The sequence below is a fragment of the Suillus plorans genome (assembly GCF_016647745.1).
Source record: "Suillus plorans strain S12 chromosome Unknown HD556scaffold_4, whole genome shotgun sequence".
Taxonomy (NCBI): domain Eukaryota; kingdom Fungi; phylum Basidiomycota; class Agaricomycetes; order Boletales; family Suillaceae; genus Suillus; species Suillus plorans.
In genome coordinates, this window is record NW_024537388.1 from 1004977 (window position 1) to 1029356 (window position 24380).

Below are 24380 nucleotides of genomic sequence, written 5' to 3' on the forward strand. Positions count from 1 at the left end.
TCTACTAGGTGGCCAAGCGTTCATAATGAAGCCTCCATACAGCCGAACATTCGCCTTCTTCCATGCTCCTTGAACCTCCTTACACCCTCAATGGCTCTCACTTTGACCACTCTCTCACACCCCGCTGGCGACACATGGAGTCCATTGTCTCACTCCCTCCATCTTCTCTTATTCACCTTCAAATCTTCCTCATTTTCGATAATACCTGACAGACATGCATGTGGTATGTCCCAGAAGATGCCCCATTGTTATCCTCACTCACTCACCCATAAGGTGAAAACCCCTCTCGTGTCTATGGCATGACACGCCTTGACTCTGGGTGGAATTTCCACACCGCCTACGACAGTGCCCGAAAGTTGTGCGACGCTCAAGACAATTTCTGCGCCAAAGCAGAGTCTAATTCCTGGGACGACCTCGTGGGAAAGGCATTTCCTGAAGACCTGCAATGGGAATCCCTTGTCGATGTGCTCTAAGGACGTTCATAACTTCCTCTAATGGCATTCCTTTCCACCAGGGAGGCATACCTGCTATAGCACTCTTTGCATTTAACTTTCGGTACATATATATGGATTGACTTCTGCAAATCTGCTGATGCGGTTGATCTTGCATGAAGGAAGAAACACGACGCATATCGAGGATCAGAGTTCGCACCGTGTGTGCTGGCGGAGCATTGAATCAATGTTGTTATGAAGGTAAATGTCCTCCTTCACCTCACTTCCTTCTTTATTTATGCTATGTCAACGTGCTCTTCTATACATGTACCTGTGTCTGGAGCCACGCAACTCGTATGTATATTTTACATAATGATCATGATTTACTGATCTTTCGCTCTATCCTTAACGCATGTTGTTTTCACTCACTTCCATCATGAAACTTCGATCTTGCTTCCAACTAACTTGTACTTGCAGTCTGACCACCCGGTTGTCAACTCCTGCTACCTCCTGAACGAAGCCGCCCAAGTGCACTATTATGGCCTTGACCCCGCACTCGCGCTCCTCTCTGGTACGTATACTCCTGCTACTGCCATGGGGATGGGCCATCAGATTGCAATGCTCAAAGCAGGTATGTGAGACTACTATATAAGTTCGATGAAGAATTTAGGTTTCGGTTGGATTGCAGGATATGATGCCGGTACATTATGCTTGCAGTCTGAATATATGAAAGATCCGTCCGTCTAATTGTCTAATCGGAACTAGATACTGTGATTTGGTCCTCCCATCCACTCTCACTTGCTGCAACGCCCACTCAGGTCTACATTGATGGTATCCCTCAGCTCTCCCTTCCCAGTCGCCAAGGGGCCCACCACGTCCCCACACACGCCCGATTTCGATTCTGAGAAGGTGGCAGCCGTCGCGCATGAGGGTGTTCCCCCTCTTGAACCTCGGAACGTAAAAGGGGCTTTACGTGAGAGGTGGAGGCTCGACTCATATTGGGCGACATGATCATGAGAGCACAAGATGGGCTCATGTTTGGTGGTCAGAATTTGCTGTGGGTATTCTTTTCATCTTGGGTCTGCATTTCTGAATTAACCTTTTGGATTGCAGGCCAGCCTATTGCGGTGGCGTCACAACGGCCATCACTGCGCCCTCTGGGACCTTCCTGCAGGGCGTATCTACTGCATTCTCACCTGGAGCTGTGCATGCGAATGTGGAAAATGCGAGTGTTGTTGATGAAGTCGCATTACATGTGGGCATAAGCATGTCTTCAAGGATAGGTGTAAGTACACAGATAGCGGCGCTTAGGAATATGTTGTTTAGGGAGGGTAGAGATAAAGTGCTCAGGAGGGTTAGAAAGGTTGGCTTAGTGTGCTTCTCCTGCATTGAATCAACACTGATATCTAGACTTAAGGGTAAAGCCACGCTCATTGTGGACGTTGAGAGTGCAGACATAATGGCGATGCTACTTCGGCTCAAAGATGAGTACGAGGCTCATTCCGGGAGGGAGCTTCATTTGACCTTCGCGGGGGCAACTGAGGCTCATCTCCTTGCACACGAGATTGTGAGGGCAGGTGTGATTGGATTGTCATGCAGAGCAAGCCATTCCCGTCGACTTGGGAACAGCGGAGGATGTAAGTGTCCTTGTGCCCTTTCTTCTTAAGCCTATCTTCTTTTTTCTCTCTCATTTGTGACCAAGGATGCTAACCTGACCATCATATAGACTTGCTGGCCCGCCGATAATGCAGGAGAGTCTGGTCACTGTGCTTTTGAAGGCAGGCGTCAATGTAGCCATTGGAGTTATTGATGAGTACAATGCCCGGAATACATGTTTCGAGGCCGTTTGGGTGCGTTTAGTCGAACCCTTGCTTTTCATGTTATTTTTCCTGACCGTATTCCTAGTTCCTCCTAACGTCCAATGGATTTATTGATTGCACAACGGCTCTCGCGCTCGCCACAACAAACCTCGAGAAGGCGCTCGGAGTGCAGAGGGAGATGCCTCAGGACCTTGTGGCATACCGTGATGATGATGTGTTTGAGTTTGAAGCGAAGGTGATGGGTGTTCTATCGGAGACGTTGGGGCAAACAGATTTGTTTGTGTGAGCAGCGTCAAAGCTTTATTCGTAATCTCTGAGCACGGATGTCTAATACACATGTATAACCTATCACAGAATCGTGAACTAGGATGAAAACACAATTTGTCACAGGGTACATATGTCTTGAATTTCACAATTGAGAATGGTCAATCATGCAATGGTCCAACTTGTTCTCTTTCCATACTAACATCAATGCGAACTTCTTTATGCAAGATTGGGAATTGAATATCGAAAAGTGCAGCTTCTTCTGCGTAGGAGAGGATATCTGGAATGGCTAGTGGATCGGATCCCCTCCTGATACAACGACAAAGTGTCACGGAAAAATTTGTATTACCACAGATTACCACCCTTTGCCTGGTATTGCATTTCAATATGAATCAATTATATCATCAGGACATCCGAGGATCGTGTCCCTGAATTAACAAACTGCTTGTCATCATTTACATCTACTTTTCCAACTTTGAATTGGATGGAATAATTGGGGCACCCACGTTGGAGCGAGCACAAGACTGCAAGGGAAACTCCAGGTCAGACCTTTATAGCGCGCCACGGTTCTATCGACTCGAGCCAGGACTCCTGCCACTGCGCTAGACCACCCAGATCGATAACCTCCTGAACCTGCCGGATCAGGGAAAGAGGAACATGCCCGACGTGCCGGCTTTGTTCAATCTGCGCTGACAAATCAACTTTCAAAGTCCGCAATTATATGCGGCAATTGTAACACCACATCCAGATTATATAATCTTCGTCTTTTCTTCTCAACTTCCATCGTCGTCGAACACTTGGCGTTCGGCGTCAACGTCACCAACAAACACTTAGTGTTTGCGATTCGCCTCCGGCAAGCAGTTGAACGCCTAGCATTTTTAACTGAATGGATCTTTTCACCGTCGTCGAATGCTTAGCGTTTGACGTCGAGACCGTCGAGCATGAAGTTGACGTTGCATGTCGACTATCATCGACTGCACGTGTACCATGATCATATCATTGAATGAACTTGACTCGGACGTTGCATGCCTGACTATCGTCAACTGCACGTCCAGTTCTTTCAGTTCTTTCAGTGTTGCCCAGGCAATGTCCCTTCCAAGGAAGGTCCCTGCAGTGGAAAGACATCTCGAGGACACCTTCAAAGTGATACTGGACGAGCATACGGATATTGGTTTAGTGGCCTTCATTCTCTATCAACTGCGGCTCGTCGACCTGCGTGTGTGGCACCTCGTAAGTCACACTTTGTGTAATACTGGAGTCTCGCTCTGATTTCCATTCAGCCTTCACCGAACGTTCTTCTTAGGAGTATCTCCTCGTTCGTGCGCGCCGTAGAGGAACCACAAGGAGCTGTCGCTGTTGTTTCCTTTCACGGGTTGAAGCCGATTACCGTCAACGCTACTCACAATCGCCAGTCAACCAGGTCTCTTTTCTCTGAAACCAAGGATGTCTACCGACCAAGCCTGGTGGCGGATATGGCACTTTACAACACACTCCTATCACAAGTGACTTCCTTTGCATCTCCCAGATGGCTCGTCTTCCACGGTATGATTCTTCCACTCCATTGTGTAGTTCAGCGTCAACATCACCAACAAACGCTTAGCGTTTGAGATTCGCCTCCGGCAAGCAGTTGAACGCCTAGCGTTTTTAACTGAATGGATCTTTTCATCGTCGTCGAACACTTAGCGTTTGACGTCGAGGCCGCCAAACATGAAGTTGACACTGTATGTCGACTATCGTCGACTGCGCGTCGTCTATCATGATCATATTATTGACTCTGGACACTATGAACTGACTCGGACGTTGCATGCCCGACTATCGTCGACTGCACGTCCAGTTCTTTCAGTGTTCTGCGTCTTTTTTCTCAAAATTTCATTTGCTTTTACCTTCTATCCGGCGGGGTGTTGAACGTGTAGGCGGGGTAGCCAGCCCATGTTAATTGGTGTGCTCTTCGAGCGCTGTGGCCATTGCAATAGCTTCTTGAAGCACACCTGCAGGCGACGCAATAGCGTTTCAACGAGCCCTCCCCCTCTCCCCTTAGCCCCCCCATCCGCATTTAATTTCCCTTGAGAGCGGGGGCGCTAAATTCATACAGTCCCTTATATAATCTCTCTTTTTCTTTCGTGCCCTCTGAGCCGCTGGCAACCAATTCCTAGCCATCGCCGACCTTTTCCCCTGTAGCCCTTCTAGCCCGGAGCTGTATAAGAGGACGGGCGACTGCTATCAGCCCTAGTCAGAGAGTATCGATCCCACCCACCCCCGTATGGGCATCGAGTAAGGAATGTTGTCGATCGTCCCACAAAACGTGTCAGCTAGATCGCACGGGGATTGCAGACTGGTTAGCACAAGGCCATGGCAGCAACTCACTGCTTGGTCCGATGACTCGCAACCGCATCTTTGGCTTTGATGGACCGGCGGGGCTGAGGGAGCCAGGGGTGGGAGATCCGAACAATTGAGAGAGATATGGTAACGATCCTGATCGATTGAGGTGAAAATACTCGCATTAGGGACTGCAAGAAAACTCTAATCGACGGCTAACATGACAACGGACGGGCTCGCGTGCATGACGACCTCCCTCAGTTCCCTCAGGACCCGGACTCGATTCAGCTCGTGTTCGGGTAGTGTTTGCAATGCATCTTACTCGCTTCGGTTGAAGATGGCTGTATCGTATCTGAAAAACACCCCATTAACGAATACGTTGGAATCGGCCCGACTAGAAGTAAGTGAGACTCACGATGGCATGTCAGCTGGCTAGTGGGTGTCGCCGTGCCTTAAGTTCGCATAACGTACGAATGTGACTCGGATCGTAGATGACTGGGAGGCCATCGAAGACAGTTGCCATTGCCAATCGCAAAAGCATAGAGAGTTCAGGTTTCACGATCGACCAAGTAGTGCAGACAAAGAATCTGTTGGGTTCGGCACTACCTACTTGACCGATTCGATATCGCCGGCGTCAAAGTTTGGTGTTTTTCATATAGCTCATCTGCACATCAGTCCTTAAGGGAATTAGCAATGGTGGGATTGCGTCCACTTCCTGAAACAAGCTGGACCCTGGCGGGCCATCATCGACTCAACGACTTTCAAGATCTGAGTCTGAGTCGATCCTTAGTGATTGCAAGCCACTTCTACTAGTAAACTAAAGCTGCATATGATTCCATCGGAGGATATAGGCGATCAGCCTCAGCGCACAACCCTGCTGCATGACCTTCAGATCCGACAAGTGCAGGATCATCGTACTCCCTTGCAGTATATCGACGACGGTGTTTGATCCACCTTTTACGGGTTAGGAAAAGATCCTTGTCGCCACTTCGGATTCCCTGAAGACGTTTTTGGAACCAGGCCTCCCACTCATGAGACCACTCCCCTTGCCACTTCTCGTACCTTTCAAATATATCTACAGGAGGCCATAAACTAGTGTCGTCAGTGGCGCCTAAGAGAAGAGCTACATCGTGGTCAGTCACCATGTCGTCGATGTCTCCACCAATGCGATGTACATGACCGTGCAGGCAAGCGTCAGTGGACGGGCCCGACAGGGTGGCGGCAAACAGACTTTCAGGCCCATAGTGCAATGCAATGCGCCAGGCAATGCCACCCATGCTAAGGAAACGATGTGCGAACGGAAGATTAAGCATGGCCCAGATCCAAGTGTGATATTCATGAAAGACGTCCCCTTTCCAATACAGCGGTGCATGCCGGACGTTGAGATGGGCGGGGCGAGATACGAAGGCAACTGGCCTAGAAACAGGAGCGAACACCTGCCAATCAAGTCCTCTGGACAGACAATGAATGCCTAGATACCAGAGCGGTACATCCGGATATTGGGCTCTCCACAAACGTAGTCTGACTTCAGTCCGCTTCAAAACTACTAATCGACCGTGAGAGACGACACGCAAGGAAGGATAGTCGGGATGCTTGATGAACTTTAAGTCAACACTATCCGGGATGTCAAACTGCCCCAGGCGCTCCATGAACCAGCGAGTTTTTGTTGTGTCAGCGGGGGGGTGGTTCATCCGGTTAAAGCCCGCAAATGATGCGCTTGTAAGAGGCGATGCTCGCGATGAGGCCACAGGAACAAGTGATGAAGGGGCAGGAGCTGAGGATGGGAGTCCTTGGGTTAGGAAGGTCGCATACAACAAATGGTTATAAACGCACGGGGGTAGTTTAGCTCCTCAGCAGGTTTGAGCCTCATGAACTGGTCAGGCGGTATGATACTAGTAACGCACGCGTCCACATCGCGCATCTGAATATCTTCAATATCATTATTCACATGCGCCCAAGGGTCCTGGTGGAACATTTCCAACCCTTCCTTCTCTTGCCGGGCCCTCTCGTGAGACTCGCGCTCGAGCCTGCTGAGTTCCATCCTGATCGTCTCTACCTTCCCATGAGCAATCTGTTCGCAATCAATCCTTTCTGTCTCCGCCAGTTCCTGCTGCACCTTTTCCTGCTTTTTTTTCTCTAAAAATATTGTAGCTTTTTCCTGGATACATGTGCGTTCCTCTGCCTGCAGCTTCAGCGCGCGTTCACCCAATGGCAAGGCATTGGTATTGGGATGGTTGGCGTGTGATGGTCCAGCATGTCCATGGAAGGCACGTTCACCCAACAGCAAGGCGTTAGTATTGGGATGGTTGGTGTGCGATGGTTCTGCAGATCCATTAATCTGACTCTCTGCTGTCAAAAAGAACCACCTGGCTCGCTCGCGGGCAGGGTGAGCGACGCCAAGTGTATTTCCAAAGACATTGTGTTCAATGGTGTTGATTGCAAATAGTGCGCATGAAGTACGATCCTTTTGATGGTCATGGGGTAAGTTAGGTCCATCATTGCGAAATTCTCCACTGAAGCACGCACGGAACCACCATTGGAGTTTCTCAACAAAGTGCTCTAGCGCGTGCTGTTTGGAATTCAGAGAATCCCCTGCGCAGATTGAGCCTTGCATTGAAAGGAAAGTTGATGCCGGAAGTACTCACCCCATCTGAAAGATTTTGTTTGAAAGTCAATTTCAAACGCAACGAAATGGTCCTTCGTATACACTGGAGCATAAAGACGTCTATGCGTCATCGCACTCTGTTCGAATTTCTGTAGTTGGCGATGCAGCCGGTTATGATATGAGATATCGTTAGCGCTGCAGATGGCATCGCCGAAACCGGTATCGGCAATGATGGCATTATGTCATTTCATAGACAACTGAGAGACCAGATAGGCTGCCATCATATCAACAAGACTGCCTGACAACCACTCATCATCGAATAGAAACTGAAGAAGTTGTTTGGTTGTTCTGCCAATGGCCGCGGCTGGGCCGTTTAGCGACTTATTCCAAGGCAGAATGGCCAGCTGCTGCTTTACATCACGAAAGACCCGATGATGGTGACCCCCTTCCTGTTTCTCCCGTATCCAATCCATTCCCTCCGACCATTCTCTCCTGCTATTGTATGCGCAGTGCAACGCCCACCAGAACTCAATCACCCACAGAGGTAGTCTGGCATCAGGGGTGCGAGGATCGCGCATGGAGATCTTCCCGTCCAACATCGCTTGACCGAACTTCTTGCGGAGCTCCTCAATGTATGGCTCGGGAGGTATTTCTGATCGAATAAACAACTTGCCTCTAGGCGGGTCTTCTTGAAACATTATTTTCTCTGAAAAGGGCCATTGGCCAATTTTGGGGAGGCGAAATTTGATTAGATCTGTTACAGATATGTTGTCAGATGGTAGGAGACGTGTTAGAATGTTGGCTGGCACGGTGGTAACACCAATGCAAAGCTGGTGCAGATCATTTGGGAGCGGTCGCTGGTCCAGGAACTTCAGCCCTTGATTGATCCATCGGCCAGCAGCTTCAAAATTGGAGGTGGGCGTCATGTCCTCGTCGGAGTCCTCGCTATCAAAGTATTCCGACTCATCTGAGTAATGGAGTGTCAGACCTGAGACTGACAGAAGCTGTGAGCTTACCCGGGATGGGTGATCTAGGCGGCCTAGGAGCAGACATGACTGCCAGGTGCTGGCGAGGTTTGCGGGCAGGAGGCCTTCGTTTGATTCCTTTAAGAAAATCCATTGAGCCAAATACTGGGCATTCAACCGCGTGCCGGGAGCGAAACTCAAACACTAAGTGTTTGATGATGACAAAAGTTGAAGGAAAAGAAGATGATTATGTAACATGTATGTGACATTGTTATAAATGGAAGCAGTCAGTTCTCACCAGTGGTGAGCCGTGCGTGTTTATGAAGTCTATCTGCATCGCGCTCATCCTTGCATTCATAAACAACCTCCCAATTCTTCATCACCTCTAGACTCCTTGAGCAGAATGCAAAACGTGCGTAGAATTCAATCGGATCTTCATCTACACCCAAGAGATCAGTTGACACGCTGAAGGCCTTAAAATGTGCAAGGGCAAATATGGCCCACAACCTCACATTAGTTGTGCTCAGAATAGACATGCCAATCACACAAGGCACACGCTTGACAGCTCTGTCACCCGTTCATCATTTGTGTGTTCAACCAACACATGTGTTTTACAATGTATGCCTATGGAGAGTGACACCAAGTCGAGTCTCAAAGGTGTTCTTGATTCCTCACGAATACTTTCGAGGCCTGCGACCCTGGAATGCGAGCAGACATTGTGTTCACTGGCTACAAAAGTTGCAGGGCATTACGCTTTTCATGGGTAGGGGGCTAACCAATTTTTGTTCCTGTTCCAGCTTAACAGCCAAACGCTTGAGTAGTACTGGTGACACAGTCGTGAGTTTACGAGCAACACTATCAAAGTTTGATTTGCCCACGGTGAAATAGGTCTGGATATGAGCCTGTCGACGCTGCAATATGTTCAGCAGGATGAATATGAAACTGTTATAGTAATGAAAAGCACGGTCAGACGCACATAAGAAGTACTTGGCTTGTTTCTTGAATGCCAACGCAGTTCGTCGAGACTGGATTTCAAAGCCCCCAAGTTCATAAGGAAAAAGAGTGGGATACCGACCAGGAAAAAAGCTAGGATTGTTGTACTCTGTCATCTGGTGGTCGTAGAAATTGGCTGAAATGTCACAACTCTGTGCAAACCAGAAACCAGCTGGAGTGCCCCAAGTAGAAGGGTTGGGCGTTTGCGCCGTAAGATCCACAGGGATTTCAGAATGAGCAAAGTGCCACACTGACATGCCAGAAGAGGTGTCCCACAGAAGCGCAATGACACCGCCCCCTGCATTGTTGAAGCCATATCCAAAAGAACTGCCATAAGGACACATTAGATCCCAGCTGACGCATGAGAAAGAGATGCAATACAAACTTTGTGTCCGCGTCCTCAACGCTGCAGCCTGCATCCGCATTACCGGTACTGTAACAGTCAGTCCCGAGGACCTGGCCAGTAGACAGATCGGCACTAACACCTGACTTTGCGATAGTACAACTTTGGCTCGTGCCACTATGAAGAGTCATTTGGTTTGTCACCTGGTTATTCACGCCCTCGACAATGTTGATTTCACCCGCTGAGGATCAGTTCGGGCCAACAATCCAGAAACTGGGCCATGTAGAGCAGCCGACAGGCATGTTTGAGGTGTCAATGACAAAAAGACCGCCATTATAGCTCTTCTGAGATGTGATATGGGCACTACAATTCATGATGGGTACTCATAAATCATAATAAACACGAGCATTACGCACGAGTCACGATTGCTGCCGGGAGCAACGGCACTGGTTGAATCTACTGCAAGAACTGTGGAATTATCACAGTCATTGACGTATGCAAGTCCCTTGGACTGTGCCTCCAATTTGCTTTGGTAGTTGACATTGCCACTGGTGGGGTCCGAACCTGTGAAAAAGTCCCAATCACTAGATGGTTAATTAGCCGCGTTGAAATTGCGTATAGTATGACAAGCGGTACGTACTTGATGAAATCCTCCCCCTGATAAAAGTCTTGAAATGTGTAAATTTTGTTGGTAGACTGTCTATGGCCAGCAGTACGGCCGTGACGCGAGTGTGCATGTGACGGATGGTGAGCACCAACCAGGGTGGTCAATGAAAGAGCGGCTAGAAAGAGCTTACAGAGTGTGTACATCGTGAGGCAAAAGAAAGTAAGGGAAAGCAGTTGTCCAAAGGATTAAACGAAAGGAAATTTAAAGAGAAGGACGTGGAAAGTGGAACAAAGAAATGCTGAAGGAACGTTCAAGGGATTTAAAGCATCAAAAGCAACAGTTTTACGAACCTCGTTGCTGTGGGCTGCCATGGCACTGCATGACTCTACTCGGCCGGCCACATTCGGCGACCTTATCATCATGTTGCTAATTACGCTAAAGATGATCCTTTTGTCCTCAATCCAATCATCACTTCGTACATTATATTCCAAGACTGATCTCTCTTGCCGACGTCTTCGTTGACAAAGCGTGCACTGGAAATGGCGTAAATCAGTAGTCAGAAAGTGAAACGCATCATATGTGTGCATATACTATGTGCTTTATCATAGCATGCTTTAATGCTGAAAACCGAAGCGTCTGGAAAATTTCAAGCTAAGAATAGACTTCCACTGTCCAAGTTAGTATTTAGAGATTCGGAAGTATTCAACACACGGTCCACCCTGGCAATTCTCGGAAATTGCTCTCCAGAGAACGCGTAATACTCTGGGCGTAAAATTATCATCTGTTCTACTTCTTTAAACCATCTCGTGTACATTGTTCATTGCGGAACAGAGACGTACGAAAGAGACATTGGTACACAGGAAGTTAACTTCAAGTGTAAGCCATTGACCCTGGATTTCGATGACCCTATCTGCAACAATTGCTCGCGAATGTATCTCACAGTTGTCTGAGAAGGCCCACTACTAGTAGTGTGAATGTTGGACGGCTTAACTCCACCATTGTAACGTGTGGCTATTTAACCAGTAGAGTAAGGCTACACACTGCAAGTTGATGGATGGCTCCTGGCGTGCTTCCGCGCCTCCGTGACCTCTGGCGTGCAACGAATCAGTCTGCTTCATTGTCAACAGGATCTGAATGCTCACAGATGTAGATAAGATGAGGAATTGAGGCAAATACTATTGGTAGACGGCCATGTAATTAAAGCCCGAGCGAAATGCCATATTGACATGCCAGGGGAATTGTCCCACAGAAGTGCAAAGACACCACCTTCTGCATTGTTGAAACCATACGCAAAAGAGCTGTTACGCAGAAACATCAGGTCACGATCGGCGCACAAGAAACACATAAGTACGATACAAACCTTGTGTCAGTGTCTTCGATGCTGCAGCCTGAGTCCGCGTGTGTGGTACTGTAACGGTCGGTTGCTATGATTTTTCCTGAAAACTGATAGGTACTATTTGTCATTTCGTTAGTGCAAGTTTGGTTCGTGCCGGTATAAAGCGTCATCTGGTTTGTGCCCTGATTATTCACACCCTCGACAATATCGATTTCACCTGCCATAGGTCAGTGTGGCCCAACGGTCCAGGAACTAGGTCACATAGAACAACCTACAGGCATGTAGGAAGCGTCAAAGATGAAGAGACCGCCATTGTAGCTCTTCTGAGATGTAATACGAACGCTGCATTCGTAATAAATACTCGTAAATCAGAATAATCAGGGGTATTACGCACGAGGCATGCTGACCGCCGGCAGCAACAGTGCTGGTTGAATCAACTGCAAGGATAAACGAGTTGTCGCAGTCATCAACATATGCAAGTCTCTTAGCCTGCGCATCCGACTGGCCTTGGTAGATGACATTTCCACCAGTCGGGTTCGGGCCGATGGCGAAAATCCAGTCACTAGATGGCGGAAGACGATTAGCCAAGACACAAGTAGCAACTAGATAAGTGATACGTCCTTGAAGAAATCTCCCACTCGATAAAAGTCTTGTATTATGTAGGTTTTGCCAATAAGTTGTTTGTGAGCAGCAGTGCGGCGATGATGCGAGTACCAGCGGTGGCTACCATCAACCAGGATGGTAAATGAGAGAGCCGCTAGAAACAACTTAGGGAGAGAGTGCATAGGATTGAAGCAAAAGAGGAGGAAATTCCATGCAAAGTCGGTGGTTGAACCATACTAGTAGGGTCGTGGTTGAAAAATATTCACGACTTGAAGGCTTCTTGCACTGGACTGCCGTCGACAACGTCATTATATCTCGGCCCCGCTCAATCTCAATTTTTCCTGTGCTGTCGGTCATCCCCTCTTGCTGATGAGTTTGCAGCTTCATAACTCAATCATAGCTTGCGATAGTAACACTGGAAATAAGTGGAGTCAAAACAAAGCATTACTGAAACTGAGCTAGCTGAAGAGTATACCTGGAGCTCTATCACTGTGGCGCCAAAGTAAGGTTGAAGTCGCTCAAATTGTCTAAGGCGGTTTGCACATCTCCAGCCTAGTCTAAACTGACCCAAGACACAATCAGGCTGCCACTGCCTATCAGGTCTAGGTGGCAGTAGTACGTTCACATATTGTAGTACCATTCAAAAAGAATCAACTACCACGGATGGGGTAAGAAACGAATTGCTCTGTGTTTGATCATCAGTCCATTTACCGTTGACTTGTTTCTTAGAAATATGTTGTCAAACGGTACGTACTAGTGTAGCCGAGCGCACAAAGGTGGGGCGACTTTAGTGACTTTCGAGAATTGCATGAAGCAAGCAGCACAAAGAATATATCTCCGCGGAACCTTGTTCGTTGACAAAGCACGTATGATGTATGGTCGATTCTCGGCACCCACACCTAGAAAGAGTCGAATAGATGTTGACAATGTCGACGTTGATTGTATAGTAGTACGATGTGAGGCAAAGGACAGGAAAGCAGTAATTCAAAGGATTGCCTAGTAGTAGTCAGCGGGTAATGTGATCCATGCTTATGAGGTCTGATTCCCAGTAGGAACTGGTTATGATGGGAAAGGACTGTATGTGTTGGGATGTGTTGATGAAAGTGATTGTGAAGAAAATACTAGCAGGGCACATTCCGGTTATAAAGTGGGACAACCCGCACATTTTCTATATGTTGGCGCGAGATCCCTAATGCCCTCATATGTTTTTTTTTGCGAAAACACATCAGAATCATGTAGTAGCATATAGTCAAACAATCTCGGTGCTGTATCAGAATGTGCTCGAATAGTCTCAAATATGATTTTATTGTGTATCGCATGCTTTTCATTCGCGTCTCGAAATATGCGCAGGTAGCATCGGATGTGATAATATTGTACAACTGGGAGCACTAAAATAACAAACAGCTATGAAAACATGTCGACAATGGGTGCGTGAAGGTATCGAAAGTGCGTTGGAAAGAGTCCGTGAACGGGGGAAGTCTAACGAGACTGAATCTGAAACATGCGGCGGAGAGCGGGGGAAGTCTAATGAGACTGAATCTGAAACATGTGATGGAGAGGAATGGGGTAAGTCTAATGCAATGTGCCCTCGTAGACTGTCTTGTCCCAAGCGTTGTTGGCAACCTGCACGCTGTGTCAAAAACACAACTGGCACAACAGAGACATGCGACTCACTAGCTCTGCTGCCTCATTATCGTATTCCTGAAATTCACCATGAATATCATAAGCATGTATATACAGCGACAAAATGACTTACCTTGCGCTGGTCCGCAGAGAGATCCCCGTAATAAACACAAAATTCTTCTGTTGTCTTGTTGCTCTCGACTTGCTTGAGCCAACGATGCGCACATAGATTACTAGAAACTCGTAAGTAGTGTGATTAGTGCAATTTGAAGGATCCACGTACTGTCCATTTCTAGTCTGACTTGGATGCATCTTACCCTTGCTGATTTGGTTCGTCTGGGTCAGGAGGCTGCGGTGGATCTGGGGGTGCGTCTGGGTGCGGAGGTTTGTCAGGGTCAGGAGGCTGCGGTGGATCTGGGGGTTTATCTGGGTGTGGAGGCTCGTCTGGGTCAGGAGGCTGCAGCGGATCTGGGGAATTATTTCGCTGAAAATCAAAGAGTTAGCACTCCATCCGAGTCAAAGATACTAATAGATATACAGATACCTCTTGAACATCTTGATGCCCAACTCGTGCGCGTTTGTCACGCTGAGCAGTGCGTCTAGAATCTTCCTTGTCCCTAGCTTGTTTGACAAGATCTCGAAGTGCGGCCACACGACGAGCACTTGGAGGCAAGGACATTCTATCTGAGTTGCCGGCAGGTGCAGTGTTGCCTGCAGCCCCGACATTTGTTTCCAGTGGAATACTATGTCCCTGTAGTGCTCTACCAGATCATATCCTCTCTCGTTCCTGTTCCGTAGTAGCAGCTTCTAAATGTCTGTGCCAGGTGGATTTCGAAACTTGGTGAGGTTGCCCGAGATTGTGCTTGCTGCAAACACAGACATAGAGCTGCCTGTCTGAACTCGAGTTGGGAAACATTCTAGAGTAGTTGATCAGTTTGGTAAAAGTGGATGCGTGAATAGTACATACTTGTCATAGGAGTTGTATTTGCATGAGTCGGATGCAATGTAGTGCATTCTTCGCGCGATGTAATGCGATGTCGGTGTGATATGACACGATGTCGGTGTGATGCTATACAATGTTCTACAAAAACATACGAAGTTGGTGTGATACGACGTCGACGCCGACGATGCTAGTGCAATGCACAACGACGATTTGCAAAATGACACGAAGTTTACATTATTCAGCATATTCCAACATAGTACTAAACGGGCTCAGGTATTTTGCCACATCACTGCCGCAACTTGCCGCAACACTAATGCACCACACCGAAACCAACATTCAATGCTCATTTCCGACAACTACTCTAATCATACACAAGCTAATTGACCTAGCAGCATTACTCGTCGAACTCATCAACTATGCGCCTCTCGGATATGCCTTTGAGAGGTTGAATTTAGAGGACGTGTTGGGCGTGTTGCGGCACGGATGCGGTAGTGGGCGCGGCAGCAGTGAGTCCTAGTAATATAGTACGAGACGATGACATTCAGAGTCCAGACTATAGATTCTAGAGCACCCACTTTACAATGACCTGTCACTCTCGACAGGCACCTGCTAGTTACAATCTGTTATATACGACTCAGTGGCACGCACCAAGACCGATGGAATCCATATGAGGGTCTCCCCAAGCACTGGAATCATGGTGACCGAGATCCGTATGCACCAGAATTTGAAGGAGAACTGGATGTGCGTCATTTTCATATTCACAGTGGGAGGTTGCATTAAAACAGTGCCAACCAACAGTGTGGGCCGAACTTTAGTGAAGGAAGTGAGCCCAAAGTTGTTGAGAAAGAGAAACATACCAAAAAGCCCAAACCACGGCCCCAGCCACGGCCAAGGAAGGTGAATGGAAGTACTTGATGTGCGGAGGATGAGCATGCTGTTGTGCTCGCCTGTGACTGGGTGCATTGATTCATATGTGAGATGCATGGTTGTTAGTCCGTATATTGTATGATGAGGGTGCACATGTACGTATTTGTCCTTGGTCAGACCACTGAGAGCCCACTCGTCGAACTTGGGAGGAGCGTCTATGGCAGTCGCAGTATACTTGGTAAGAAGGATGCGTTGGTGCGGTGCGGTAGTGCATAGCCACAAAATCTCAGAATTGCCGCATCCCACAGCCACAAAATCTCAGTATTGCCGCACCACACAGCCACAAAATCTCAGAATTGCTGCACCCTACCGCATCACTACCGCACCCATGAAGTACTATATTCACTATGATACCACGATAATTCTTACACAAAAACATGTACTATGGTATCTCTTAATCATAAATCATATTTAAGACCTTTGTGGACGACGTAGACATATTATATACACATATAAGACACTTGTTGTGTAGGGTGCGGCATGGATGTGGCAGTGATGCGGCAAAATCCTAAGGCCCTATGTAAACTACAAATTTCTCATCGACCAACAACGTACACGTGCATCTCCTTCCTCTTTCCATTCAATCTCATTGACACACGACCCCTGCGACCATTGTCAAACAGGCTTGTACTGTTACTCAGGTCACACACATCAAATGGAACCACCTGCCAAACTTAGCATCCCCGTCTGTAAGTCTGCATCTGGCTTTATCTTCATTCCTGCTGGTAACCTTGAAACTTTTGAACCTCTCTCACAAGTCAGCTCTGTTGGATAGCACTGCAACTGGAAACCATCAAGTTCGCTTTTCTTTTTCTGTCCTAATGAGCCCAATTTATAATAGCGTGCTCTCCGGTCTTGACCTTGAGCGCCCTATTGCCCATCCAGAAAAATAAAATTGTGCCTCATTCGACCTTGCCTCAACCTCGCTGTCGTGTGATATCTATCCAGATTCCAAACTCGTGTTTGCCAGTGCAGAGAATAAAGCAAACTACCATATGTCTCGTCCCTCCTTGGCTTTACCAGTGATCATTTTTTCGTGTCCGGTGTTTCAACGGGACATTAGAGTAACTAGGCATGTTTTTTTTTCATCGCCCTCCTTCATCAATATGATTCAACATCAGCATTCTTCGTCAGTGTGTACCCCACACAGTGGCATGGCACCTGGTTTGCGGATGACAATGCCCATGAGGATGAGTTCTGGTTCTGGGTATATCTCATTAATTCACCCATCCCGAATGCCAGACTCGGACTCATCTCACGCTCTTCACTACTGTTTCAAGAACTGACAGTTGATTCATCTTTGGAAAGAGTTCTTGTTCAAAAATGAGCTATATTTCTGTTCTTTGTATGTGGTACAATTAGCGCGTGGTGTCTCGTAATAATATTTATGATGAGCTTCTCCCCCAAACCTAGGTTTCCATAGCAAATAGCCTGCGTTTTTTTTGAAATCGTTGCTCGTTGCTGCTTCTGTCTACCACAAGACCAAACAGTACACAGATACCTCATACACCCATATCATGTCCTCCTTCCACCTAACATCGCCTTTATTAATTTTTCAATCAACAGTGTTCTATCCATCGCTCGATCAACAACACCGATAGGAAAGCAGAAACACTCACTAGGGTGTTACTCCGTGAAAATTGGCTCGTTCTCATTGTGGAACACTATTGTCGGGAGCTACGCACACACTACCATGAAGTGCTCGAATGATTTTTTTGAGTTAGGTGGGCGCTGCCGCGCTGATGACGGTAGGACTTGCTTTTATGCTAGCCTCACTCATTTCCATTTTATTTTTCTCGTTTTTAGCAAACAAGTGTATGTTGCCGTGGAGAACAAGCAAATGAGAGAAGATTAAATGATATTGGACTGCAGGTATGTCGTTCGACGCAGAGTTTCAACAATGCGAATGTGGGGATGCTACTTATTTCCAGTGCTTACATTCATCAATGCATCGTACATCATGAAATAGCAGGGCTTCTGGTGAGTATCAGAATACTGAAAGAAGATTCCGTCGTACTGATTTATGCAAGAGGTGCGCAGTGCATCATAATCCATATTTGGAAGGCCGTGCATGTTCATCAAGCATAGGCACTTACTCGAACATGTCCGGTACTCTTGGGTATGTGTTTTCGGTGAGGAATATCCATGGGAATACATTATCCATGATTTCGCACGTTGGACTTCGAGACGTCGAGCCGCGTCGTTCAATGTGCTGCCTCAGTATATCCTAATATCAGCGCATGCTGTTGTGCTTCAAAAATGGTCGACCTCAATTACAACACATTTCAGTTCTCACTGTCTGTCACTCGTCTATTACAGTGAGTTTCATAACAACCTGCAGTATGAGTTTTTCAAAACTTGGCATCGCTATGTTGCTCACCTAGGTCTCTCCGACATGTCCCATGGTGTACCTCCAGCATCCAAATAATGATAGTTTATTTTCTCGTGCATCAGTCATAAGCATTCTTTGTCAGGGCATATGGTGGTATCGCAGCTGGATCGTGATGACAATGCCAATGCGGATGACATTCTAGGCCTGAGTATATACCTCATTTATCTATCCAACCATCCCGGAAGCCAGACTCGGGCTCATCTCGCACTCTTTGCTATCGCTTCAAGGACCAATTGTTGGTTCATCTTTGGAATAAGTTCTCATTCAAAACGAGCTAGATTTATGTTCTCGATATACAATGCGGTACAATTAGTGCGTGTTATCCTGTACTCATAACGAGAATGTCTCCCCAAACTCAGGTTCCCATGACAAACAGTTTGCGCTCCTGTTAAAATTGATGCTTAGAGTTTGTTCTGTTCACTATGTGACCAAACAGTACGCAGGTATGTCATACACTCATATGATGTCCTTCCTTTCACCAAATATCATCTCTATTCATTTCTTGATCTGCATATTGCTCGATCAACAACAGCACCAATCGGAAAGCAGAAACTCACTAGGATGTTGCTATGTGTAAATTGGCTTATAACACTGCAGGAATCTCTGTTGTTGCAACAGTCGCTAGGTGTTTGACACACCTCTTGAACTCTATTACAGGTTGGTTGCCTTGCTGTGACATACATTATAGATGCTATCAATGCAGCAATGAAGACAAGGAGGAAGAAACACGTTGATTGTTTGAGCTGTTATGATTTGCTGAGGTGCTCGAATGATTTTTTTGAGTTGGGTGACGGCAGGAAGATAACTTGCTTTTATATTATCACGAAAAGGTTTCACAAAATGGTGATGTCTGGCGGATGATAGTAGGAAGGCCTTGTCTGTAAGTCTGCATCTGGTGTTATCTTCATTCCTGCTGGTAACATTCAAGCTTTAGGATCGCTGTCACAGATCCCCCCCACTGGATAGCACGCCAATCTGAAACCCGCTGAGTTTTATCTTCTTTTTGTGTTCTTCTGAAGACAATTTATATCATAGCGTGTCTCCGGTCTTGAGCTTACCCACCCAGAAAAATAAAATTGTTCCTCACTCGACCTCGCTTGGGGCTTCGCTGTCGTACCATATTTTCGTATAGTTATTTTTGCCAGTGTAGAAAATAAAGAGAACTATTGTATGTCCCATTTCTCCTTGGCTTTATCAGTGATCATTACAATGCTGTGATGAGATATGGTGCCAGCGAGATATATCGTTGTTAGACAGAATATCCCTTTCTCATCATATGCATGTCCTCAAGATTAAGTCGAGAAATGTGAACGACTTGCCAGATCAATTTTTATGGTCTCACATCTACGTTCCCAGTGGTTGGTACCAGGGCATGTGGACAATATGTCGTTGATAGTCCCCTGACAAATGAATGGGAAAACAGCTCTTCCCGAAAGCCAAGATCGTTCTGGTGTGATGCACGGATTTGATTGAAGCCCGTTGAGAATCCTAAAAACAAATATTCAAATTGTTGCAACTATAGGCCCAAGTTGGATGCCTAAACATCAAAGTACATCAATGTCACGTATAAGCACATGTACAAGTGGTATTTCTAAACACATGCGCTGGGGAGAAGAATGCATCCACAGTGGTGACAGGTACAGAGAGGAATGTAGTATCAGGCGCTGGTGGCGAAAGAAAATAGAAGTATGCGAACAAAAGGATTCCTGCGAATACACCTGTGCAAGGAATCCGGAGTGCGGTTATTTGGGGAGCTTTGAGCTGTAGTGCATAGACATATGGCTGTCAGAGACATGACGAACTGGAAGCAAAGGTTGTCAAAACGCACCATACCGAGACCTTCCTGAGCCTCCGCCTTCATACTCAAAAGCTGGGGTTTGACTTCTTCATACCCCGAAAGCGGTGGGTCAAATGACACCCGGCTGGTATTCGATTGTCCGGACTTGAGTTTATACACAGGCGTCATACCCTGGTCAATTTGTCAATGCTAGACATCTCAGCACTCAGCAGTGAGCACGTTGCCCTCAACTTTCCCGAAATATTTGACATATGCAACCAATGTATCAGGATGGTTCTTCATACATGCATAGGAAGCCAGACTTGGAAGCGACCGGGTCCGACATCTTGTTGAACAATGAACACTAGAGTTATAAAGCAAATTCACGCAGGCGCCAATTCGAATCGTTTAACGTAGCAATCGGCTGCAATTAAGTGACATATGTTTATGTAATTCTAGTCATTCAACTTGTATTGAACAATCGTCATGTACAGGCCATGACCTCACACCGGACCTCCTGGATATTATCTTCATGCTGCCTAGTTTTACATCCACTAAGAATCATTCAAACCCTCAGGCTGTTTTTCCGTACATGTTAACAAGCAACTTCCTTTGAAGGAAGAGTCGCTTTCGCTTGGGCACTAGGAAAATGCTGCGCCACTGCTGCGACTGCTGCGCGGCATCTGCCGCGACGTTCGCTAAGCAGTAAATTGACTCACGACACTTGCTTGTTGCTTGCCATATCATACCCTGAACTCTGCATCGCTGCCTTGAAGGATTTTGCATGATTAATATAAAGTCACTTGGTTATTACTGACTCTCTTGCCGCTTTATCAACTTCTTCGTTATCCCTTCGAAATCTTATGTCCCGGCACATGTCTTGAACTGTGTTAATCTATATAGTGTGTTCCAACTTCCAACTTCCAAGTCCCATATTTCAGACTTGTGCATTCTGGTTTCTGAAATGATACGCAAATCCACCACTGAAGTATGTATTCTAATGCGCGAGTCTGGAATACTATGATGCACAACATAACTGCTGAAGGACCATGTATTACACAACTCGAGTTCATTTTCAGTAGTGTCGCAGCACCATGTCGCGGGCGTCGCAGTCGTTGCGGGCACCATATCGCAGCACCCCCCCAAATAAGGAAATAAGGTGCCCATGACGCCCGCAACGACCGCAACGCCCGTGACAAGGTGCTGCGACACTTGTCAGTACCTCACATTCAATTCCAACTCAAGCTGACTTTCTGCTATTGGTGGCTTGAGCAACTTGTGTCAACAGGAATCGAGGAGGCGATAAGGGACGGAGTGATGATGCTGCCAGTGAGAACTGGCAAGATGGTTTTCGAACATGGTGTACTAGTAAGTGTCTTGGACTCGGAATCATTGTTTCTGATGAGCCAACTTGCCAAACCATCACACGTCCTGCCACATGCAAATTCACACTCATCAGTCAACTGCACGCTGAAGAAAACTTGTTCATCAGGAATGCCCGGAAAAGTCATATACATCCTATACTAATGTCATGGTGGCATATGTTACAAACACAATGACAATCGTGACCATGCCCGCCCTACTCGTATACTACACCTAACGAAAAGTTAGCATGCTCAGCTGCTAATCCTCATGTACATACCCAAGCTGTGGGGCTGTACACATGTGTCACTGGACTGACTGGACCTCAGCGCTCAGCGCTCAGGAGCAACAGGTAACAAAATGCCATGGAGGACCGAGAACGCGAAGAAAGGTGCCAATGACTGTGTCAGGCTTGAGACAAATGCCCGCAACTACACAGTCGTTCATTAAAAAGAAATAAAAATAACATTGTATGTGGAGGAATCAGACTACAATGCAATATGAAAGATAGTTGTTAGAGAGACATGACTCGGACTTGCAGACCGGGAGTACTGCGAATCTCGATGATATCGCCTGACCGTGGCTCTGGGAGCGTGGATATAAGGAATCGGAGCACCCTCGAGTCCATAGCTCGTTCGGAGGACAAGTACTGGGAGGTTCCAGTGATTAGCAGTAAGTAAGTGTAGTTAATGCGCACTCACCATTTGGGAACATCGCAGCAGTGGTGGCGGCAGTTGCCGCGCAGCAGTCGCAGCAGTGGCGCAGCATTTTCACAATGCCCCTTTCGCTTGGTATGAACAATGCTTGTAACCTATCACACCATCATTCAGTAAGGCCCGCAGTCTGAACAGTACAATTACTACAGTATCATCATGTTCAAATTGGACCTCAGATGCTGATATTAACTGTGAGCTGTCCTATGTTAGCGCATATGGCCAGGTTAGCACATCTCTGATGTTGAAATTGCCAGCACGAGGACTGTCACTATATCGATCCCGACTCTCTGGACGTTGAGCGAACGAGTAAATGAGGGTGAAAAAGTGAGCTTTTGATCTGGTCAACTATAGCTAATTCACATTTGATCTATCTCCGGCAGGTCCAACCCATGGCGCTCTGTTTACCCCAAACCCAACAGTGCGCAGATACCTCGTACACTCATATCACATCTCCCGTGGATTATCGGCATGGTAGACCGCATCTGTATGGATCATAAACTTAGAGTGGGCATTAATGATGGGTGAACCGCTGAGCTACAGTGAGTCGTGTTTCCGTTCTCACCTTGGTGCAGTATGGTTGACGATATGATTTAAACATGTAAGCAGTTCGTTGATAAGAGGCTCAGTGCTCGGCTGTCCCCGTGAACAAATTTCACTCTGCTCAAGCATTGAAGGCATAAAATATAACCGAAGTACTTATGACGCATTGTTTTTCATCTCGTTGCAAGTGAATCTCTTGAGTCTGTATAACTTGAATCAATGTGATCCTGGGCCTTGGCCTCTCAGACTCAGTGCCAGCTCGCGAATATCAATGCTTTTCCAAACTCGATCCTTTACTCATGTGCATTCACCAGGCCAACTGCACATGTCCTATCATTTTCTCAGATGACTTTTTTCGTTGCTCTATAATATTCTATGCGCTCGAAAATCTGACATCCAATCATCTTTCTAACACACCATTCGCTCAAACCACCCGGAACTCAAATCCAACGCTAGAGACTCACTCCTTGTAGCAGTCCGGCCAGTGTGTCCCATGTGCCATGCGACTTAAATCAAGCTCAATGCCTCTGGGTATCACAAATGCAGTCCGAGGATTACATCTGAATGCCTTTTGAGAAGCAGGTTGTACCCAGAATAAGAGCCGACGATTAGGTCCTACCATCCATCCATCTGCCTCCAGAAAATTGAATATCAACCTGGGGTCATTATGGGGGGGGGGGGGGGGGGCACCTGCGAGTAGCTCAGCAGTGTTGTGCAGTGCATGAGTCGAGTTTGATTAGAAGGAAATGAAGGCATCGTTCGCAGTGTTGAACGTGGGGATGGCTGGTGTTGGATGTGGGATGCAATTGTCATGCGGGGAGGATGGTAAACAGTCTCCTTCGGTATGGTCCTGCAGTTACTTCCCAATCGCTGCATACCACACTCGGACAGTTCCATCTGATGAAGAGGAAATGATGCAAGTCCCATCCCGCAAGAATGAGACCGAGATAACCCCTGCAGTGTGCCCACACAAGGGCTGACCAACTGGCTGCCCTGACCAAACCAAACCAATGTGCCCCTCCAAGGGCTCACCAACAGGCTTCCCTGTTCCTGCATCTCACAACCAGACTGTCTTATCGTGCGAACCAGAAACGGTGCAATTCCCGTCCGGAGAGAACGAGACTGAGTTAACCTCACCAGTGTGCCAGAGGAAAGGTTCACCCACTCTTTTCCCCATCCCACAGCTGGACAGTCTTATCTGCAGAACCAGCTGCGATGCAAGTCCCATCCGGAGAGAACGAGACTGACCAGATATACCCAGTGTGCCCCAATAAGGGCTCACCAACTGCACGACCTGTCGCTGCATCTAACAGCTGGACAGTGCCATCTGTCGAACCAGTGGTGAAGCGGGTCCCATCTGGCGATAGCGAGACTGAGATAATGGAATTGGTGTATTTGTAGGCTCACTAACTGGCTCCCCCGTAGATGCATCCCACAGTCAGACAGTGTTATCCCTAGAACCAGTCGCGATACGGGTCCCTATCAATAGGTTAGGTGTGCGGAAGTGACTCCTGCGCAAACTTCAAAGGTCTAATTGATAGGGCTTCGAAGTGTCACATGACCTTCGAAACAGCAGAGATGGTCAGCACCAGAAAAAGACCACAAGTTTATTGATTTCCTTATACTCCTACATCTTTTCACATGAAATGCATCTTCTTGGCCAAATTTGCGTGTTTGTCCTTACTCTTTTAATGGTAGTTTAATTTTAATTTGATTTGATTATATAAATATGTATTTGTACTGTTCTAATTGTCCTTGCTCAGTCTCGTTGTGATGCAGACGACAAGGATTTAGCCAGCAAAAACAGGGCCTCGCCA

At 47.0% G+C, this 24380-nt stretch overlaps 9 protein-coding genes across 9 annotated transcripts; 2 read left to right on the forward strand and 7 right to left on the reverse strand.

Annotated features, from left to right (window-relative positions):
- Positions 1-90: 90 nt before the first annotated feature.
- HD556DRAFT_1484520 (uncharacterized protein) lies at positions 91-2570 on the forward strand (the record flags this gene model as incomplete). The annotated part of the gene is made up of 10 exons (XM_041308681.1): positions 91-223; positions 274-464; positions 909-1062; positions 1288-1404; positions 1458-1488; positions 1545-1794; positions 1849-1998; positions 2031-2068; positions 2158-2281; positions 2337-2570. 10 exons carry the CDS (start codon positions 91-93, stop codon positions 2535-2537), a joined length of 1389 nt encoding a protein of 462 aa, XP_041166251.1. The 3' UTR covers positions 2538-2570.
- Positions 2571-3502: 932 nt separating this feature from the next.
- HD556DRAFT_1303889 (uncharacterized protein) lies at positions 3503-4968 on the forward strand (the record flags this gene model as incomplete). Its single annotated transcript, XM_041299632.1, has 4 exons — positions 3503-3745; positions 3796-4057; positions 4199-4236; positions 4669-4968. 4 exons carry the CDS (start codon positions 3503-3505, stop codon positions 4966-4968), a joined length of 843 nt encoding a protein of 280 aa, XP_041166252.1.
- Positions 4969-5640: 672 nt separating this feature from the next.
- HD556DRAFT_1437642 (uncharacterized protein) lies at positions 5641-7567 on the reverse strand (the record flags this gene model as incomplete). Its single annotated transcript, XM_041305733.1, has 3 exons — positions 5641-6605; positions 6665-7423; positions 7477-7567. The coding sequence occupies 3 exons, from the start codon at positions 7565-7567 to the stop codon at positions 5641-5643; spliced, it is 1815 nt and encodes a 604-aa protein (XP_041166253.1).
- Positions 7568-7678: 111 nt separating this feature from the next.
- On the reverse strand, positions 7679-8489 carry HD556DRAFT_1437643 (uncharacterized protein; the record flags this gene model as incomplete). The annotated part of the gene is made up of 2 exons (XM_041305734.1): positions 7679-8403; positions 8453-8489. The coding sequence occupies 2 exons, from the start codon at positions 8487-8489 to the stop codon at positions 7679-7681; spliced, it is 762 nt and encodes a 253-aa protein (XP_041166254.1).
- A 710-nt stretch (positions 8490-9199) lies between these two features.
- HD556DRAFT_1484524 (glycoside hydrolase family 16 protein) lies at positions 9200-10547 on the reverse strand (the record flags this gene model as incomplete). The annotated part of the gene is made up of 6 exons (XM_041308682.1): positions 9200-9224; positions 9473-9721; positions 9780-9978; positions 10012-10100; positions 10154-10321; positions 10378-10547. The coding sequence occupies 6 exons, from the start codon at positions 10545-10547 to the stop codon at positions 9200-9202; spliced, it is 900 nt and encodes a 299-aa protein (XP_041166255.1).
- A 227-nt stretch (positions 10548-10774) lies between these two features.
- HD556DRAFT_1484526 (uncharacterized protein) lies at positions 10775-12465 on the reverse strand (the record flags this gene model as incomplete). Its single annotated transcript, XM_041308683.1, has 9 exons — positions 10775-10877; positions 11056-11106; positions 11184-11355; positions 11386-11433; positions 11521-11642; positions 11705-11897; positions 11952-12022; positions 12075-12242; positions 12395-12465. The coding sequence occupies 9 exons, from the start codon at positions 12463-12465 to the stop codon at positions 10775-10777; spliced, it is 999 nt and encodes a 332-aa protein (XP_041166256.1).
- Positions 12466-13855: 1390 nt separating this feature from the next.
- On the reverse strand, positions 13856-14585 carry HD556DRAFT_1437645 (uncharacterized protein; the record flags this gene model as incomplete). The annotated part of the gene is made up of 5 exons (XM_041305735.1): positions 13856-13906; positions 13958-13984; positions 14040-14139; positions 14224-14390; positions 14445-14585. 5 exons carry the CDS (start codon positions 14583-14585, stop codon positions 13856-13858), a joined length of 486 nt encoding a protein of 161 aa, XP_041166257.1.
- Positions 14586-15334: 749 nt separating this feature from the next.
- On the reverse strand, positions 15335-15782 carry HD556DRAFT_1330840 (uncharacterized protein; the record flags this gene model as incomplete). Its single annotated transcript, XM_041301741.1, has 3 exons — positions 15335-15362; positions 15425-15658; positions 15707-15782. The coding sequence occupies 2 exons, from the start codon at positions 15780-15782 to the stop codon at positions 15459-15461; spliced, it is 276 nt and encodes a 91-aa protein (XP_041166258.1). The 3' UTR covers positions 15335-15362; positions 15425-15458.
- Positions 15783-19728: 3946 nt separating this feature from the next.
- On the reverse strand, positions 19729-20134 carry HD556DRAFT_1484527 (uncharacterized protein; the record flags this gene model as incomplete). The annotated part of the gene is made up of 2 exons (XM_041308684.1): positions 19729-19929; positions 19997-20134. The coding sequence occupies 2 exons, from the start codon at positions 20132-20134 to the stop codon at positions 19729-19731; spliced, it is 339 nt and encodes a 112-aa protein (XP_041166259.1).
- Between the last annotated feature and the right edge of the window lie 4246 nt (positions 20135-24380).